Source organism: Neoarius graeffei, chromosome 22 (assembly GCF_027579695.1).
Source record: "Neoarius graeffei isolate fNeoGra1 chromosome 22, fNeoGra1.pri, whole genome shotgun sequence".
Classification (NCBI taxonomy): Eukaryota; Metazoa; Chordata; class Actinopteri; order Siluriformes; family Ariidae; genus Neoarius; species Neoarius graeffei.
Genome location: NC_083590.1, coordinates 53,803,050 through 53,824,156, shown reverse-complemented (window position 1 = coordinate 53,824,156; position 21,107 = coordinate 53,803,050). Strand labels below are relative to the sequence as shown.

The 21,107-nt window shown below is 38.9% G+C and overlaps 1 protein-coding gene across 1 annotated transcript; it reads right to left on the bottom strand.

Moving 5' to 3' along the window:
* Window positions 1-286: 286 nt before the first annotated feature.
* dpm3 (dolichyl-phosphate mannosyltransferase subunit 3, regulatory) lies at window positions 287-9,147 on the bottom strand. The gene is made up of 2 exons (XM_060904102.1): window positions 9,091-9,147; window positions 287-817 (listed from the first exon to the last, which is right to left on the bottom strand). The coding sequence occupies exon 2, from the start codon at window positions 796-798 to the stop codon at window positions 520-522; it is 279 nt and encodes a 92-aa protein (XP_060760085.1). The 5' UTR covers window positions 799-817; window positions 9,091-9,147; the 3' UTR covers window positions 287-519.
* Window positions 9,148-21,107: the final 11,960 nt, after the last annotated feature.

The following is a 21,107-nucleotide window of genomic DNA, read 5'->3' as shown; positions in this document are numbered from 1 at the left end:
ACGGCTCGGGCTGTTTTCTGCTGCAGACATTCCTGTGCCGCGGCATGTGTATTTTGAGAACAATACAATCCTGTTATCAACCTTGTTAAAAATCAACTCGGTATCGAGTGCCGAGCGTACGCTGCAGTTCTCACAAACACGCATGACGCTGTGCAACCATGTTGTTAGTTAGAGTCAGACTCCAAAGTCTGATTCTTCTGACTTCTGGGACACCAAAAATACCTACGGAGACGTCTCTGTCGAGACGCCAGTCCAAATATACGTTACACAGAAACAGCACGCAATATTCTCACTCTACACATTTATTTATACATCATATCATTTGATAATGGACTGGTATAATTTTATATCTGCACTGCATTCAAAGGAAAATTCAAAACAACATTTACATCCGATTGTAATCGCTCAGCGTCTCAAGTAGAACAAACAGCAGAGTCACAGAGACACAAAAAGAGCAGAGCGGAGTCGGAAAGGCGGTCTGATACAGTCCAGCCGCATTCATCGTTTTCAACAAAGTCCTCACATCTTCAAGCCCTTCTTCTTCAAGTCCTCTTTAGCCTCTTGTATCTCGGCCTGCAGCTCTCTGGCCGCATCTTCGCAGTCGTTAAACGTGGCGACTCTGTAGCCGACCGTTGCCAGTGAGTAACAGCCAAACACCACCAGCAGGTACACAGGCATCGGCCAAGCCACTTCCTGGTACACAGCAGGCAAGTGCAATCCAAGAAGGTCAAAGGTCACAAGTCCCCACACAACAGAGATCAGCGATACACCGAAAAGCCATTCCAGAAGTTTGGTCATGATGAACAGATGTGGAGAACTGAAGGAAAGCATGACAGAAAACAGCGTTAGATTTCAGGAATTAAAAATAAAGCACTGGTTAAACTTCCAGGACGGGTCTAGACTTGCACTCCTCAGTCATAACGACTCTTTGTTCCTTTTACTCTACACTATTAGTTAGAACGATACCAGACTCATGTTTACTCATGGCCAAAAGTTTATGGACACCTGACTACAAAAAGTTACAGAAGCACACAGTTACTCTGCTTGCTGTAACATTACAGTTTCCCTTCACTGGAACGAAGAGGCCCAAACCTGTTCCATGCTCCTGTACACACACACCCCTTTTCCACCAAATCAGTTCCAGGGCTGGTTCGGGCCCGGTGCTGGTGCTGGTTCACAACTCGTTCAACTTGCGAGCCAGCTGAGAACCAGTTTGCTTTTCCATAGCTCGCGGTGCTAAGGGAAGCCACGTCATTACGTGGCTTCCAGTAAGCTACAGAATTGACTTTAAAGTATTGCTGCTGGTGTACAAATCTCTAAAAGGCACAGGGCCCAATTACCTCTCTGATATGTTGCAGCAGCCTAACCCAATCAGATCTACCAGATCGCAACAGAAAAATTTACTATTAAAACCAGTTGTTAAAACAAAGTGTGGTGAAGCAGCTTTTAGCTACTATGCAGTGCAGCTATGGAACCAACTGCCAGAGGACATCAAAAATGCTCCTGCTGTTGGCAGCTTCAAATCTAGGTTAAAGACCAAGCTGTTTTCAGATGCTTTCTGTTAAATAATTAATATTTTTACATTTTTTATAATCTTTACTTTCTCTGCATGTTTTAAATTTACTTTAACTTTATTCTATTTTATTCTGCTAGTTTCTTTTTTTTTTGTTTCTTTCTTTTTCTCCTTTTTCTTTTTGGCATTTTAATATTTTATTTCTACTATTGTTTAATTCTTATTATTTTCTTTTAATTATTTTAGAATAAAGATAAAATTATTTTATGTAATTTTATTTCTCTATTGTTTACTGTTTTTGCTTCTGTAAGGCAGCTGGGCCATAGAAGGTTCACGCTGCACGCTGCATGCTGCACACTACACGCTACACGCGTGTAAAGAAAAGTGGACAAACGTAGCATGACTTGCTCTGGGCCATAGAACGGCGTTCACGTTGCACGCTGCACACTTCACGCGTGAAGCGTGAAATGAACATGCACACTTTTTTCTAGGCGTGAAGATGGAAATTCCAGTCAATGCATGCGGTCACCGCCGCGCCAGCCAATCAGAACGGGTCTAGGGAGATAACTCTATGCTTTCAGGGGAAAACTTCAGAAAAAATATAATTGAATGGTATAATTGAAAAATAGTTCTTCATCGGGATTGTCAAGCAGATTATAGAATGTTCGGTGAAATTCACCACGGGTTTCTCTCAGAAGGAAGTGTTCTCGGCTCCAAATTCTGTTCCTTTTTCTCTTCCTCTGTCTCAGTAAAAGCAGAATGAGGCAATCGTCGTCATCCGAAGAGTCCATATTGTTGGTTACTCGGTCAAAGTAGAACAGACGCAACACGTGAACATCCAAGCATGAAGTTTAATGGCCCAGGGTCCGGTTCTTCACGTGAACGTGTAGCGTGCAGCATGCAGCGTGCACCTTCTATGGCCCAGCTGCCTAAAGCACATTGAACTGCCATTGTGTATGAAATGTGCTATATAAATAAACTTGCCTTGCCTTGCTGTATACGTCAGTTACGTCGCTACGTTTGCATAAACCTTGGCGCGAATATCGAAGCAAAAACAACACGGAAGAAGCAGCAGCAGCAACAACAACAATAATAATAAATGACTTCGCGTTTGTACAGCTGCTGCTTCTCGTCACTTAAAAATGGCGATCTTTCACGGTCTTGTTATTGTTGTTGGTCTTAACAACTCCGCCCCCCCCTCGCGTAAGCGGTTCTTTCCTCTGGCCCAGCAGAGAGTTAGCCTGGGAAATCCCATGCTGCTTTGCACAATCGTTCCGATCTGAAAAGACAGCATGGAAACTATGGTCTAAAGGCTCGCCTGAGTTAGGGAGCCAATCAGAGAGTGGGGAGGGGTGGAAAGACGGTGACGCGTACTACTCGACAAACGGAAGCTTGTAGTTTATTTGGGACTGTTTACGGATCACATTTAACATGTCTGTTGAATGTCCAAATACGGAGGGTCCAGCTTCTCTCATATTTGTCTTGCACAAACTGCCATGATTGGCCATGGGCTACGTATACGCCAAATGATAGACATTCGCAACGTCCAATAAACGGCCATTGACAATCGTAAACCACACCTCCCCTACGAGAAATTCAATAGGCGGATTCCAGACCATATTTCACTTGTGATATGGTCTGGTGTTAACCAGACTAGCAGAGAGTTGGTGCTAGCCTGGAACCGTTTTTTCTGGCCCCAGAGCCAGTTCTTTGTCAGTGGAAACAGAAAACCCGGTTCCAAACTAAGCACTGGCCCCGAACCAGCCCTGGAACTGCTTTGGTGGAAAAGGGGCATCTGTGTACTCCATGAAGACATACTGTGTGAAGGCTGCAGTGAAGAACTCGAGTGTCCTGCACAGAGCCCTGACTGAACTCAACCCCACTGAACACCTGTGGGATGAACTGGAGCCTCAACGCCCCACTGACATCAGGGTCTGATCTCACTAATGAGCACAAATTCACACAAAATCTAGTGGAAAACCTTCTTCTTCTTCTTCTTCCTTTTTAATGGTGGTTGGCAAACAACTTTTGGAAGCATTACCGCCACCTACCGAAACGGAGTGTGAGTCTGGATAGCTAAGTAATACTAAAAAAAATTCTTCTAATCAGACCAGATTCTTCCAAGAAGTGAAACAAAAACCTAAAGCAAACTTCGCCTGACTTTTTCTGAAGAATTGTATTCATTCTTAAAAGGCACGCTTTCTGCCTCTAGCTCTTGGATAAGTTGCTGCCTCTCCTGGCCAAACTTCGTACAGTATTCTATAACGTGCTTTACGGTCTCAGCAGCATCACATACACTACACTTTCCATCAGCATGCTTTTTTAAAAGAAATAAAGTACTGTCCAAACCAGTGTGCCCAAACCTCATCCGAGAAATAATATCTTCCTCGTGAGTGGATCTAGCAGTTGATCTTGCACCGCCGACAAACCTTTGAATACTGTAATATTTCCTCCCAGTGTTCGCATTATTCCAGTCACTTTGCCATTTTCCCTTGGACTTTGACTTGACTATCGTTTTAATTTCAGGTTTACTATAATGAATACCCATAGTGATCTCAGGAGATTCGCATGCCTTCTTAGCGTTCTTATCAGCTAGTTCAGGGCTTTTCAAAGTGTGGGGCGCGCCCCCCCTGGGGGGCGCCAGAGTTCTTCAGGGGAGGCGCAACGTGAGAGACAAAATGGATCGGTTTTTAGTACCTAAAGCTACAGTGAGTGAGGAGACAAAGTCTGGGCCAAGCAAAAAAACAGAGCCGCCAGGATGTTGCGATTTGCAACTTCAGCGCAAATTCAACCAATCCCCGCGAATTCAGGGCGGTGTTGCGATTATATCCAATCACCGCAACTTTCCCGCAAATTTGACCAATCGTTGGCGTCGTCTTGAGGTGACGTCGACAAACTACCTTCCGCCTTACTTCCGTGTGTTCAAGAGAAGCAGCATGCGCGTCGTGTTGCCAGATTGGACGATTTCAAGTGCATTTTGGCGGGTTTTGAACATATTTTGGACTGGAAAACGTCAGCAGTATCTGGCAACACTGAAAGTGTGTTATGTTTACAGTGAAGGACTGTGTGCACTTTATTTTTTTTTACTTAATACAAGAAATTAACGGATGCCAACATTTTTGCCAAAATGGTATTTTATTTTCCATTGTTTAGGCAGCTTCAGCATCATACTGTGAGATTCTGTTCAAATTGTTTTTTTCTTCTATGAAGCCTGAGCCATTTATTTTATTAGTTTATAATTATTGTTTAATTTAGTCTTCAGGAGAGACTGCCTGCACACAGTACTAGTATTAATAGTGTTTTTTTCTTACATGAAAGCTGAGGCATTTATATTATATTTTAAGGTAACTTCATGTTGTGCTGTGAGGTTCTCTGCACTTTAACTTTTGAACCAACAGGTGCATTTGGATAAGTAAAGCCTATTTTTCTGCATTTTTGTAGTCCTGGTAATCTTTTATATTGGTAAAGATGTTTATAGGACCATTTCTCTTTGTTTTTTTTAATCAATAGTTTTTCAGTAATAACTTAATATTTAACATATCACTCAGTTTTAATCACAAAAAGAGAAAATTGCAACAATTTCTCGCAACTTTCACTTCCTCCCGCAATGTAATCGCAACAAAAACCTAAAAAACACCGCAACTTTCATCGCAATTTTTTTGGAAAACCCCCCGCAACATCAGACATTTTAGCCGCAACAATCACAGAAAAGGCCCGCGGAATCCTGGGGGACTGGAAAAAGAAGGAAGTATGACCACGATTATTTAAAGTTTGGATTTTCATGGACTGGATCTGAAGATGCTCCACTGCCACAGTGTGTTGTTTGCCAAGAGGTGCTAGCTAACGATGCTATGGGATGTTTAAAGTGTGTAAAACAAGATGTTTTAAAAAGCACAGATGTTTAAAATGTGAAAAAGAAAAAAATAATGTGTACAACAACCATTTTTTTAAAAATACGAATGGAACATTAAGTATAGCAACAACAAAAATTGTAAGGGGGGGCGTTGTTGTTTATTTGCTCTCCGAGGGGGGGCTCACTCTCCCACACTCTGAAAACCCCTGAGCTAGTTCATTACCTCGTACCCATAAAAAACTGATATTTGTATCAGAGTTCAATAGTCTACTTATCATCTGCACAATTTCTAAAACAATGTCCTGTCTGGACTGAGACATAGCACTCTGGATGCTCATCAATACAGACACATTTACGAGTCTGACGCAGTTAGCACCCCATTCCTTGGCCTGTTGCTCTCAACCCAGGACAGGGCAATAAGAATAGCTACTAGCTCAGCTGTGTAAACTGCAAGATCATTACTCAATTTTTCTTTTTTACAGATCTTGAGGCTAGGTATTACAAATGCAACACCAACTTTACAGTGCCTTGAAAAAGTATTCACACCCCTTGAACTTTTTCACATTTTTCCACCTTACAAGGTTCCACGAACTTAAACGTTTTTTATTGAGATTTTATGTGATAGACCAACACAGAGTAGCACATAATTGTGAAGTGAAACAAAAATAAATGGTCTTCAAAACTTTAAACAAATAAAAATCTGAAAAAAATGTGATGTGCATTAGTATTCAGCCCCCCTGCGGCAATACTTTGTAGAGCCACCTTTTGCTGCAATTACAGCTGCAAGTCTTTTGTGGTATGTCTCTACCAGCTTTGCACATCTAGACACTGAAATTTTTGCCCATTCTTCTTTGCCAAATAGCTCAAGCTCAGCCAGATTGGATGGAGAGCGTCTGTGAACAGCAATTTTCAAGTCTTGCCACAGACGCTCAATGGGATTTAGGTCTGGACTTTGACTGGGCCATTCTAACACATGAATATTCTTTGATCTAAACCATTCCATTGTAGCTCTGGCTGTATGTTTAGGGTCATTGTCTTGCTGGAAGGTGAATCTCCTTCCCAGTCTCAAGTCTTTTGCAGCTTCCAACAGGTTTTCTTCCAGGATTGCCCTGTATTTAGCTCCATCCATCTTCCCATCAACTCTGACCAGCTTCCCTGTCCCTGCTGAAGAAAAGCATCCCCATAGCATGATGCTGCCACCACCATGTTTCACAGTGGGGATGGTGTGTGCAGGGTGATGAGCAGTGTTAGTTTTCCGCCACACATAGCGCTTTGCATTTAGGCCAAAAAGTTCAACTTTGGTCTCATCTGACCAAAGCACCTTCTTCCACATGTTTGCTGTGTCCCCTACATGGCTTCTTATGCCTGTCTTTCAACAATGGCTTTCTTCTTGCCACTCTTCCAAAAAGGCCAGATTTGTGGAGTGTACGACTTATAGTTGTCCTGTGCACAGATTCTCCCACCTGAGCTGTGGATTTCTGCAGCTCCTCCAGAGTGATCTTGGGCCTCTCGGCTGCTTCTCTGACCAGTGCTCTCCTTGCTCGCTCTGTCAGTTTAGGTGGACGGCCATGTCTTGGTAGGTTTGCAGTTGTGCCATACTTTTTCCATTTTTGAATGATGGATTGAACAGTGCTTCTTGAGATGTTCAGAGCTTGGGATATTTTTTAATAACCTAACCCTGCTTTAAACTTCTCCAGAACTTTATCCCTGACCTGTCTGGTGAGTTCTTTGGTCTTCATGATGCTGTTTGTTCTTCAGTGTTCTCTAACAAACCACTGAGGCCTTCACAGAACAAGTGTATTTATGCTGAGAGTAAATTACACACAGTAGGACTCTATTAACTAATTAGATGACTTCTGAAGGCAATTGATTGCACTGGATTGCATTTAGAGGTATCAGAGTACAGGGGGCTGAATACTAATGCACACCACATTTTTCAGATTTGTTTAAAATTTCGAAGACCATTTATCATTTTCATTTCACTTCACAATTATGTGCTACAATTATGTGTTGGTCTATCGCATAAAATCTCAATAAAAAATTAAGTTTGTGGTTGTAAGGTGGAAAAATGTGAATAAGTTCAAGGGGTATGAATACTTTTTCAAGGCACTGTACCGTCTATTGACTTTTACCCCTTTTCCACCAAATCAGTTCCAGGGCTGGTTCAGGGCCAGTGCTGGCTCACAACTCGTTCAATGATGAGAACCAGTTTGCTTTTCCATAGCTCGGGGTGCTAAGGGGAGCCACGTCGCTGCGTTTGCATAAACTTTGGCGCAAACATCGAAGCAACAACACCACGGAGAAGAAGAAGCAGCAACAACAACAACAATAATAATGGACGACTTCGCGTTTGTACAGCTGCTGCTTCTCGTCGCTTAAAAATGGCGACCTTTCGCGGTCTTGTTATTGTTGTTGGTCTTAACAACTCTGCCCCCCCCCGCTGACGTAAGCGGTTCTTTCCTCTGGCCCAGCAGAGAGTTGGTGCTAGCCTGGAACCGTTTTTTTCTGGCCCCAGAGCCAGTTCTTTGTCAGTGGAAACAGAAAACCCGGTTCCAAACTAAGCACTGGCCGCGAACCAGCCCTGGAACTGCTTTGGTGGAAAAGGGGCATTTGATGCATCTGTAAATACCACAAGTTTATCTTCATACACATCTCTAATATGGCGGCACGGTGGTGTAGTGGTTAGCGCTGTTGCCTCACAGCAAGAAGGTCCTGGGTTCGAGCCCCGGGGCCGGCGAGGACCTTTCTGTGCGGAGTTTGCATGTTCTCCCCGTGTCCGCGTGGGTTTCCTCCGGGTGCTCCGGTTTCCCCCACAGTCCAAAGACATGCAGGTTAGGTTAAGTGGTGACTCTAAATTGAGCGTAGGTGTGAATGTGAGTGTGAATGGTTGTCTGTGTCTATGTGTCAGCCCTGTGATGACCTGGCGACTTGTCCAGGGTGTACCCCGCCTTTCACCCGTAGTCAGCTGGGATAGGCTCCAGCTTGCCTGTGACCCTGTAGAACAGGATAAAGCGGCTACAGATAATGAGATGAGATGAGACATCTCTAATATGGTACTCAACTATATCTCTGTTGATTTCCTCATTCATTTTGAATTCTAACAGGTCAGGTCTAGGTCAACCAGAGGCTTTCTCAATAGCCACACTGGAACAGCTGGATAAGACACTGATGGACACACGTTAAGCAGCTGGAGGCCCATTTCACTTGCTTTCTGAGATATAATCCACCCAAAGCTTCTAACTTAAGACTTATCTCTCAGGAAAACCTTCGGAAAAGAGTGGAAAAGTAAAGGGATCACAAAATCTGGAATGAGACGTTCAAGAACATCTGGTCAGGTGTCCACAAACTTTTGGCTGTATGGTTATACAAAATATACAGTATAAATACAACCTCTAATCACTGCATTTTGAGATGAATCACTGAGTACAAATCTGAAGGATTGTAGATGAATTAAAAAGAACTGGCTTTGACACAGAATAACGTTTAATCACGTGTCACATTTTAATTAAGTTCATTCATCACCTAACCGAGCTGTGTGGCTAGCTACATGCTAACTAAGCAGTATGCTAACCACTTATGTACAAAAGGACGCTAGCGATGCTAACTAGCAAAACATTAACGCTGTACAGAAAGAAGCTAATTATAATGTCAACAATAAATGTATAATACCACAAAAAGTCATAAACAATTTCTGAATATAATATATAACTAGTTATCCTTTTACCTCTAAGCCAGCTCACCACTTGCAACATGCGCGCAGAGTTATGACGTCAACAACTCGCGACGGCTGCTGGGAATCGTAATGCACGTTAGACACGACTACTAATGCTAACACTATAACAAAACTCGTGCAATGTATAATTTAAACACGTTTTTAGTTTAAACTGGAACACTATCACATTCAGAGTACCTACTATTGATTGTGAAATGCGAGTTTTGGCTTGTAAAAGTCTGTGCTTGTATCTATTTCCATACAAACTCCTGAAAAAAGAAAAAAAAAAAGGTTGCTTACAAAACTGGACCATGAGTTATGGCTAAAGTGCTACCCTCATAAGCACACCTTTCACCAGTTTTGTATATGTGTTATGATCCAATTATGTACCTTATAGGCCATCTGCACATGTCCCATGACCCTCTCTGATTTGGCTGTGTCCGCCATCTTTGTGGAATAACACATGCGTAGCAACGAGTACCTTTATACAAAATGCTGCAAATTCGCGCACTTATTGGCTGCTCAAACAATTCTGCTAATGCTGGAGTGAGATTGTTTAGTTTACCCGTTGTTAAAATGCAAGAAGGGTCCTAAATGGAAGATCTAACCCAGGGGTCACCAAACTTTTTTCTGCGGGGGCCACATTGTTGTTCCTGACTGTGATGGGGGGCCGGGGTTGGGTCAGCTATATAACATAGAATTGTATGACCCAGACAAATATGACCACCAGCAGGCCTCATTGTGTAGTAGAGATTACTAGCCTGGCACTGCCATCCCCACTACTATATCAATACTACTGTATCCCCACTACTGTATCCCCACTACTATATCAACACTACTTTATCCCCACTACTATATCCCCAATACTATGTCCCCACTACTATATCCACACTACTATATCCCCGCTACTATATCCCCACTACGATATCCCCACTACTATATCCACACTACTATATCCACACTACTATATCCCCACTACTATATCCACACTACTATATCCCCACTACTATATCCACACTACTATATCCCCGCTACTATATCCCCACTACTATATCAACGCTACTATATCCCCGCTACTATATCCCCACTACGATATCCCCACTACTATATCCACACTACTATATCCCCGCTACTATATCCCCGCTACTATATCCCCACTACTATATCAACGCTAGTATATCCCCGCTACTATATCCCCACTACTATATCCCCACTACTATATCCACACTACAATCACTACTATATCCACACTACTATATCAACACTACTATATCAACACTACTATATCCCCACTACTATATCAACACTACTATATCCCCACTACTATATCCCCACTACTATATCAACACTACTGTATCCCCACTACTATATCAACACTACTATATCCCCACTACTATATCCCCACTACTATATCAACACTACTATATCAACACTACTATATCAACACTACTATATCCCCACTACTATATCAACACTACTATATCAACACTACTATATCAACACTACTATATCCCCATTACTATATCCCCACTACTATATCAACACTACTATATCAAGACTACTATATCAACACTACTATATCCCCACTACTATATCCACACTACAATATAAACACTACTATATCCCCACTACTATATCAACACTACTATATCCCCATTACTATATCCCCACTACTATATCCCCACTACTATATCAACACTACTATATCAAGACTACTATATCAACACTACTATATCCCCACTACTATATCCCCACTACTATATCAACACTACTATATCCACACTACTATATCAACACGACTATATCCCCACGACTCTATCAACACTATTATATCAACACTACTATATCCACACTACTATATCCCCAATACTATATCCACACTACTACAGGTATATCAACACTACTATATCACCATTACTATATCCCCACAACTATATCAACACTATTATATCCACACTACTACAGGTATATCCACACTACTATATCCCCACTACTATATCCCCACTACTATATCAACACTACTATATCAACACTACTATATCCCCACTACTATATCAACACTACTAGATCCCCACTACTATATCAACACTACTATATCCCCACTACTATATCAACATTACTATATCAACACTACTATATCCCCACTACTATATCCCCACTACTATATCCCCACTACTATATCAACACTACTATATCAACACTACAATATAAACACTACTATATCCCCACTACTATATCCCCACTACTATATCAACACTACTATATCCCCACAACTATATCAACACTACTATATCCACACTACTATATCCCCACTACTATATGAACACTACTATATCCACACTACTATATCCCCACTACTATATCCCCACTACTATATCAACATTACTATATCAACACTACTATATCCCCACTACTATATCCCCACTACTATATCCCCACTACTATATCAACACTACTATATCAACACTACAATATAAACACTACTATATCCCCACTACTATATCCCCACTACTATATCAACACTACTATATCCCCACAACTATATCAACACTACTATATCAACACTACTATATCCCCACTACTATATGAACACTACTATATCCACACTACTATATCAACACTACTATATCCACACTACTATATCAACACTACTATATCAACACTACTATATCAACACTACTATATCCCCACTACTATATCAACACTACCATATCAACACTACTATATCCACACTACTATATCAACACTACTATATCAACACTACTATATCCACACTACTATATCAACACTACTATATCCCCACTACTATATCCCCACTACTATATCAACACTACTATATCCCCACTACTATATCAACACTACTAGATCCCCACTACTATATCCCCACTACTATATCAACATTACTATATCAACACTACTATATCCCCACTACTATATCCCCACTACTATATCCCCACTACTATATCAACACTACTATATCAACACTACAATATAAACACTACTATATCCCCACTACTATATCCCCACTACTATATCCCCACAACTATATCAACACTACTATATCCACACTACTATATCCCCACTACTATATGAACACTACTATATCCACACTACTATATCCCCACTACTATATCCACACTACTATATCCCCACTACTATATCAACATTACTATATCAACACTACTATATCCCCACTACTATATCCCCACTACTATATCCCCACTACTATATCAACACTACTATATCAACACTACAATATAAACACTACTATATCCCCACTACTATATCAACACTACTATATCCCCACAACTATATCAACACTACTATATCAACACTACTATATGAACACTACTATATCCACACTACTATATCAACACTACTATATCCACACTACTATATCCCCACTACTATATCAACACTACTATATCAACACTACTATATCAACACTACTATATCCCCACTACTATATCAACACTACCATATCAACACTACTATATCCACACTACTATATCAACACTACTATATCAACACTACTATATCCCCACTACTATATCAACACTACTATATCCCCACTACTATATCCCCACTACTATATCAACACTACTATATCAACACTACTATATCCCCACTACTATATCAACACTACTATATCCCCACTACTATATCAACATTACTATATCAACACTACTATATCAACACTATATCCCCACTACTATATCAACACTACTATATCCCCACTACTATATCCCCATTACGATATCCCCACTACTTTATCCCCACTACTATATCCACACTACTATATCCCCACAACTATATCAACACTACTATATCCCCACTACTATATCCACACTACTATATCACCACAACTATATCAACACTACTATATCCCCACTACTATATCCCCACTACTATATCAACACTACTATATCAACACTACTATATCCCCACTACTATATCAACACTACTATATCAACACTACTATATCAACACTACTATATCAACACTACTATATCCCCACTACTATATCAACACTACTATATCCCCACTACTATATCAACACTACTATATCCCCACTACTATATCAACATTACTATATCAACACTACTATATCAACACTACTATATCCCCACAACTATATCAACACTACTATATCAACACTACTATATCCCCACTACTATATCAACATTACTATATCAACACTACTATATCAACACTACTATATCCACACTACTATATCCCCACTACTATATCAACACTACTATATCCCCACTACTATATCCACACTACTATATCCCCACAACTATATCCACACTACTATATCCCCACTACTATATCAACACTACTATATCCCCACTACTATATCCACACTACTATATCCAAACTACTATATCCCCACAACTATATCCACACTACTATATCCCCACAACTATATCAACACTACTATATCCACACTACTATATCCACACTACTATATCCCCACAACTATATCAACACTACTATATCCCCACTACTATATCCCCACTACTATATCAACACTATCAACACTACTATATCCCCACTACTATATCAACACTATTATATCAACACTACTATATCCCCACTACTATATCAACACTACTATATCCCCACTACTATATCAACACTACTATATCAACACTACTATATCCCCACAACTATATCAACACTACTATATCCCCACTACTATATCCCCACTACTATATCAAAACTACTATATCCCCACCACTATATCAACACTACTATATCCCCACTAGTATATCAACACTACTCTATCGCCACTACTATATCAACACTATTATATCAACACTACTATATCAACACTACTATATCCCCACTACTATATCAACACTACTATATCAACACTACTATATCCCCACAACTATATCAACACTACTATATCAACACTACTATATCCCCACTACTATATGAACACTACTATATCCACACTACTATATCAACACTACTATATCCACACTACTATATCCCCACTACTATATCAACACTACTATATCAACACTACTATATCCCCACTACTATATCAACACTACCATATCAACACTACTATATCCACACTACTATATCAACACTACTATATCAACACTACTATATCCCCACTACTATATCCACACTACTATATCAACACTACTATATCCCCACTACTATATCCCCACTACTATATCAACACTACTATATCAACACTACTATATCCCCACTACTATATCAACACTACTAGATCCCCACTACTATATCAACACTACTATATCCCCACTACTATATCAACATTACTATATCAACACTACTATATCCCCACTACTATATCCCCACTACTATATCAACACTACTATATCAACACTACAATATAAACACTACTATATCCCCACTACTATATCCCCACAACTATATCAACACTACTATATCCACACTACTATATCCCCACTACTATATGAACACTACTATATCCACACTACTATATCCCCACTACTATATCCACACTACTATATCCCCACTACTATATCAACATTACTATATCAACACTACTATATCCCCACTACTATATCCCCACTACTATATCAACACTACTATATCAACACTACTATATCAACACTACAATATAAACACTACTATATCCCCACAACTATATCAACACTACTACTATATCAACACTACTATATCCACACTACTATATCAACACTACTATATCAACACTACTATATCAACACTACTATATCCCCACTACTATATCAACACTACCATATCAACACTACTATATCCACACTACTATATCAACACTACTATATCAACACTACTATATCCCCACTACTATATCCACACTACTATATCAACACTACTATATCCCCACTACTATATCCCCACTACTATATCAACACTACTATATCAACACTACTATATCCCCACTACTATATCAACACTACTATATCCCCACTACTATATCAACATTACTATATCAACACTACTATATCAACACTATATCCCCACTACTATATCCCCATTACGATATCCCCACTACTTTATCCCCACTACTATATCCACACTACTATATCCCCACAACTATATCAACACTACTATATCCCCACTACTATATCCACACTACTATATCACCACAACTATATCAACACTACTATATCCCCACTACTATATCCCCACTACTATATCAACACTACTATATCAACACTACTTTATCCCCACTACTATATCAACACTACTATATCCCCACTACTATATCAACACTACTATATCCACACTACTATATCAACACTACTATATCAACACTACTATATCAACACTACTATATCCCCACTACTATATCAACACTACTATATCCCCACTACTATATCAACACTACTATATCCCCACTACTATATCAACATTACTATATCAACACTACTATATCAACACTACTATATCCCCACTACTATATCCCCACTACTATATCAACACTACTATATCCACACTACTATATCCCCACAACTATATCAACACTACTATATCAACACTACTATATCCCCACTACTATATCAACATTACTATATCAACACTACTATATCAACACTACTATATCCACACTACTATATCCCCACTACTATATCAACACTACTATATCCCCACTACTATATCCACACTACTATATCCCCACAACTATATCAACACGACTATATCAACACTACTATATCCCCACTACTATATCCACACTACTATATCCAAACTACTATATCCCCACAACTATATCCACACTACTATATCCCCACAACTATATCAACACTACTATATCCCCACAACTATATCAACACTACTATATCCCCACTACTATATCCCCACTACTATATCAACACTATCAACACTACTATATCCCCACTACTATATCAACACTATTATATCAACACTACTATATCCCCACTACTATATCAACACTACTATATCCCCACTACTATATCAACACTACTATATCCCCACAACTATATCAACACTACTATATCCCCACTACTATATCCCCACTACTATATCAAAACTACTATATCCCCACCACTATATCAACACTACTATATCCCCACTACTATATCAACACTACTCTATCCCCACTACTATATCAACACTATATATCAACACTACTATATCAACACTACTATATCCCCACTACTATATCAACACTACTATATCAACACTACTATATCCCCACTACTATATCAAGACTATTATATCAACACTACTATATCCCCACTACTATATCAACACTATTATATCAACACTACTATATCAACACTACTATATCCCCACTACTATATCAACACTACTATATCCCCACTACTATATCAACACTACTATATCAACACTACTATATCCCCACTACTATATCAACACTACTATATCCCCACTACTATATCAACACTACTATATCAACACTACTATATCCCCACTACTATATCAACACTACTATATCCCCACTACTATATCAACACTACTATATCCCCACTACTATATCAACACTATTATATCAATACTACTATATCAACACTACTATATCCCCACTACTATATCAACACTACTATATCAACACTACTATATCAACACTACTATATCCCCACTACTATATCAACACTACTATATCAACACTACTATATCAACACTATTATATCAACACTACTATATCAACACTACTATATCCCCACTACTATATCAACACTACTATATCAACACTACTATATCCCCACTACTATATCAACACTATTATATCAACACTACTATATCAACACTACTATATCCCCACTACTATATCAACACTACTATATCAACACTACTATATCCCCACTACTATATCAACACTACTATATCAACACTACTATATCAACACTATTATATCCCCACTACTATATCAACACTACTATATCAACACTATTATATCAACACTACTATATCAACACTACTATATCCCCACTACTATATCAACACTACTATATCCCCACTACTATATCAACACTACTATATCCCCACTACTATATCAACACTACTATATCCCCACTACTATATCAACACTATTATATCAATACTACTATATCCCCACTACTATATCAACACTACTATATCAACACTACTATATCCCCACTACTATATCAACACTATTATATCAACACTACTATATCAACACTACTATATCCCCACTACTATATCAACACTACTATATCCCCACTACTATATCAACACTACTATATCAACACTACTATATCCCCACTACTATATCAACACTATTATATCAACACTACTATATCAACACTACTATATCAACACTACTATATCCACACTACTATATCAACACTACTATATCAACACTACTATATCCCCACTGCTATATCAACACTACTATATCAACACTACTATATCCCCACTACTATATCAACACTACTATATCCCCACTACTATATCACTACTATATCCCCACTACTATATCAACACTACTATATCCCCACTACTATATCAACACTACTATATCAACACTACTATATCCCCACTACTATATCAACACTATTATATCAACACTACTATATCAACACTACTATATCAACACTACTATATCCCCACTACTATATCAACACTATTATATCAACACTACTATATCAACACTACTATATCCCCACTACTATATCAACACTACTATATCCCCACTACTATATCAACACTACTATATCCCCACTGCTATATCAACACTACTATATCAACACTACTATATCCCCACTACTATATCAACACTACTATATCCCCACTACAATATCCTCACTACTATATCCCCACTACTATATCCTCACTACTATATCCCCACTACTATATCAACACTACTATATCAACACTACTATATCCCCACTACTATATCAACACTACTATATCCCCACTACTATATCAACATTACTATATCCACACTACTATATCCCCACTACTATATCAACATTACTATATCAACACTACTATATCCCCACTACTATATCCCCACTACTATATCCTCACTACTATATCCCCACTACTATATCCTCACTACTATATCCCCACTACTATATCCCCACTACTATATCAACATTACTATATCCCCACTACTAGATCCCCACTACTATATCAACACTACTATATCCCCACTACTATATCAACATTACTATATCCCCACTACTAGATCCCCACTACTATATCAACACTACTATATCCCCACTACTATATCAACATTACTATATCAACACTACTATATCCCCACTACTATATCCCCACTACTATATCCTCACTTCTATATCCCCACTACTATATCAACACTACTATATCCCCACTACTATATCAACATTACTATATCCACACTACTATATCCTCACTACTATATCCCCACTACTATATCAACACTACTATATCCCCACTACTATATCAACACTACTATATCCCCACTACTATATCAACACTACTATATCCCCACTACTATATGCCCACTACTATATCAACACTACTATATCCCCACAACTATATCAACACTACTATATCCACACTACTATATCAACACTACTATATCAACACTACTATATCCCCACTACTATATCCACACTACTATATCCCCACTACTATATCCCCACTACTATATCAACACTACTATATCCCCACTACTATATCAACACTATTATATCAATACTACTATATCAACACTACTATATCCCCACTACTATATCAACACTACTATATCAACACTACTATATCCCCACTACTATATCAACACTATTATATCAACACTACTATATCCCCACTACTATATCAACACTACTGTATCCCCACTACTATATCAACACTACTATATCAACACTACTATATCCCCACTACTATATCAACACTACTATATCCCCACTACTATATCAACACTACTATATCCCCACTACTATATCAACACTACTATATCAACACTACTATATCCCCACTACTATATCAACACTATTATATCAACACTACTATATCCCCACTACTATATCAACACTACTATATCCCCACTACTATATCAACACTATTATATCAATACTACTATATCAACACTACTATATCCCCACTACTATATCAACACTACTATATCAACACTACTATATCAACCCTACTATATCCCCACTACTATATCAACACTACTATATCAACACTACTATATCCCCACTACTATATCAACACTATCATATCAACACTACTATATCCCCACTACTATATCAACACTATTATATCAACACTACTATATCAACACTACTATATCCCCACTACTATATCAACACTACTATATCAACACTACTATATCCCCACTACTATATCAACACTACTATATCCCCACTACTATATCCCCACTACTATATCAACACTACTATATCCCCACTACTATATCAACACTACTATATCCCCACTACTATATCCCCACTACTATATCAACACTACTATATCCCCACTACTATATCAACACTACTATATCAACACTACTCTATCAACCCTACTATATCAACATTACTATATCCCCACTACTACAGTGTATCAACACTACTATATCAGCGCTTGATTCCTGGCACATATTTATTTATCTTTACTAGTGGTTTGCAAAAGTAGTAATCGAGTCTTCACACTTTGTTTTAATTTGAAATACCACAGATATTCCATTTATTTATTTTCTAATAAAAATAACATCAAAGCTGTCAAGGTAAGAAACATCTGCCTAGTTGAGGTGATTGACACTGGCAAAGGTGAGTGGAAAATTATAAATTGTAGGTAGACCTGTTGATATTACTAATAATATTAATAATAATTGTGTGCAGCACTTAAAGGTCAAATAAATAGGCCTATAAAAAAATACATTTAAAAAAACAGTGAAATTATAATAATATGAGCAATAGATCACAGCAGTTGTGCTGTGTCCTGCACGTCATTGCTCTCATCCATGGCCAAAGCAAAAAACTCGAATTCTGACGCTTTCTCATTCAGTTGGTCATACATGTTGTCCCCCAAATCTTTGGTTCGCCTGGTCATAGTAGGTGCGGAGAGACTCACCGCGTTGAGCGCATCCTTCTTGTCGGGACACACCTCCTCGGCCACGGCAAGCATGCATACTTTAACAAAGTCCCCATCAGTAAACAGCTTTCCATGGGTAGCGAGTAGGTGAGCTACCTTATAGCTAGCTCGGACAGCAGCCTGGTTGATCTGGGTTTGGCGAAGAAATACATTCTGTTGTGCAGCCAGTCCGCATTTCATCCTCCGAATCCTGTCTTCTCTTGTTTGCCCTCGCAAACTAGCATACTCTTTGTGGCGGGTTTCGTAGTGACGACGCAGATTATATTCTTTGAAAACCGACACACTTTCTTTACATACAAGACAAACTGCACGGTCCTTACACTGAACGAAAAAATAATCGGTGGTCCACTGTTCTTTAAAAACTCTGCACTCTCTGTCAGCTTTTCACTGACCGCTAGCCATTTTGCTGTCCTGACAGTTCTCTGCGCGTGCGCTGCCTGTCACTGCTTGATCGCGAGCATATGACGAAAATTCGGAAAATATGAATAGTTAATTTTATAACTAAATATCAATTTTAATTGATAAAATCAACAAAATACAAGATGCAGACATGTTATTATTTGCCAAAAAGCAATTTTAAAAAATAGGCCATGACCACTTTTGGGGATTGCCTCATAGGGCCGGTTCAAGTGGTGGGGGGCAGAGGGGCTGGAGGGCCGGTCAAAGGGGGGTGGCGGGCCGGAGTCGGCCCGCGGGCCGTAGTTTGATGACCTCTGATCTAACCCGTAGACGACAGAAATCTGACATAAAAGAGACCAGCTACAAATGTACGAGTATGTGCAGATCATTTTGTAAAGGCTAAGTTTGTATTTCTACCGTTGATGTGAACCACAGACAAAATATATATAAAGATACGACATACTGTATTCCAATTTATACTGCAGTTACAAATGCATAGCACAAAGCCCCAGTAAAATGTAGGTAGCTGAGCTCTGTAAAATGTT

What these genes read in the sequence shown, in the direction of transcription:
- dpm3 (XM_060904102.1), bottom strand. Translation starts at nt 798, where the DNA reads ATGACCAAACTTCTGGAATGGCTTTTCGGTGTATCGCTGATCTCTGTT.